The sequence below is a fragment of the Manihot esculenta genome, chromosome 1 (genome assembly GCF_001659605.2).
Source record: "Manihot esculenta cultivar AM560-2 chromosome 1, M.esculenta_v8, whole genome shotgun sequence".
NCBI lineage: Eukaryota > Viridiplantae > Streptophyta > Magnoliopsida > Malpighiales > Euphorbiaceae > Manihot > Manihot esculenta.
The window spans coordinates 21,950,135-21,951,797 of record NC_035161.2 but is presented as its reverse complement, the minus strand read 5'-3'; the positions used below and the strand labels follow the sequence as shown (position 1 = coordinate 21,951,797).

General features: G+C 37.2%; 1 protein-coding gene across 1 annotated transcript; it reads left to right on the top strand.

The window, feature by feature from the left end:
- Positions 1 to 876: 876 nt before the first annotated feature.
- LOC110608846 (secreted RxLR effector protein 161-like) lies at positions 877 to 1,463 on the top strand. The gene is made up of 2 exons (XM_021748135.1): positions 877 to 1,033; positions 1,084 to 1,463. Exons 1-2 carry the CDS (start codon positions 877 to 879, stop codon positions 1,461 to 1,463), a joined length of 537 nt encoding a protein of 178 aa, XP_021603827.1.
- The last annotated feature ends 200 nt before the right edge of the window (positions 1,464 to 1,663 follow it).

Below are 1,663 nucleotides of genomic sequence, written 5' to 3'. Positions count from 1 at the left end.
GTGCGTCTCGAAATTTCTTTTTCGAAGGGATATTGTGGGTCTCTATCGGACATCGGCAGTAAAAGTTAGGACCGGTACAAGTCTGTTGTAAAGTCTAAGACTAGTTGCTCCATATCAGTTAGAAAGCCAAATTGAAGAAGAAGGAGATGCAATATAACCAAAGACATTTGAAGAAGCATTTCAAAAGGCATAATGGTTTAAAGCTATGGAAGAAGATTTTGTTGCACTTGAACAAAATCAAACTTGGGAGCTTGTACTAAAGACAAAAGATGTGAAACCTATTTCTTGCAAATGAGTTTATAAGATAAAGCATCGGACAGATGGATTAGTTGAGAGGCACAAGGCCTATTTAGTAACTCAAGGATTTTCTCAATAATATGGACTAGATTATGATGAAACACTTAGTCCGGTTGCAAAGCTAACAATTATACAGGTTTTACTTGCACTATCAACTAGTAAGGATTGGAAGTTGTGGCAAATGGATGTGAAGAATGCATTTCTTCATAGAGAGTTAGATCAAGAAATTTACATGAACCAACCAATGGTTTTTCAAAGCAAAGATCGTCCTGAATATGTGTGTAAACTTCGAAAGGCATTATATAGTTTAAAACAAGTCTCTAGAGCTTGGTATGATAAGATTGCTAAATTTCTTATTTATAGTGGTTATTTGATGACATCTGCTAATTCTAGCTTGTTTGTCAAAGAGAATGGGAGGAAGTTAGCCATTGTACTTGTATATATAGATGATCTGATCATCACAGGAGATTGTGAAGGACAAATTCTTCAACCCAAGGAGAATTTATCGGTCCGATTTCAAATGAAAGAACTTGGACAGCTTAAGCACTTTCTTGGTTTGGAGGTTGATCAAATGGAAGAATGAATTTTTCTTCATCAAAAAAGTATTCCAAAGATTTATTGAAGAAGTTTCGAATGCTTAAGTGCAAGAGGATTTCAACACCTATGGAGCCCAAATGCCAAAATGTGCGCTCACGAAGGGAAGGATTTGGAAGATGCAACAATGTATCAGACATTGGTGAGTAGTTTGATCTATTTAACTCTAACAAAACTCGATATATTATGCAGTTGGTGTGATGAGTCGATATATGCAAAATCCAAAGAAGCCTCATTTGGATGCAGTGCGGCAAATCATAAGATGTGTGAAAAGCACGCTTGGCTATGGAATCATGTGTAAGAGAGGTGGAGATTGCAAGCTAGTTGGCTACTATGATGCTGACTATGCAGGAAATCATGATACCCATAGTTCAACTACTAGGTATGTTTTCATGTTTGGATCAGGAGCAATTTCTTGGTGCAGCAAAAGACAACCGACTGTTTCATTGTCAACAACAGAAGCAGAGTACCGAGCTGGCAGCAATGGCAGCTCAAGGGAGTACTTGGCTTATGTAACTATTGAAGGGCTTGCATCAGCTAACAGAGTATACCACTCTTTTGTATTGGGATAACTTATTGGCAATAAGCTTGGCAAAGAATCCAATTTTTCATGCTAGAACTAAACATAGAAATGCACTATCATTTTATTAGGGAAAAGGTGCTGCAAGAAGAAATTCAATTGAAGCATGTTAAGACAGAAGACCAAGTTGCAGATTTGTTCATGAAAAGCTTGAGTAGAAACAAGTTTGAAAGGTTTCTTCATCAGCTGGGC

What these genes read in the sequence shown, in the direction of transcription:
- LOC110608846 (XM_021748135.1), top strand. Translation starts at nt 877, where the DNA reads ATGAATTTTTCTTCATCAAAAAAGTATTCCAAAGATTTATTGAAGAAG. An exon ending in CAACAATGTATCAGACATTG is followed by an intron (nt 1,034 to 1,083) that starts GTGAGTAGTTTG and finishes TATATTATGCAG; the next exon opens with TTGGTGTGATGAGTCGATAT.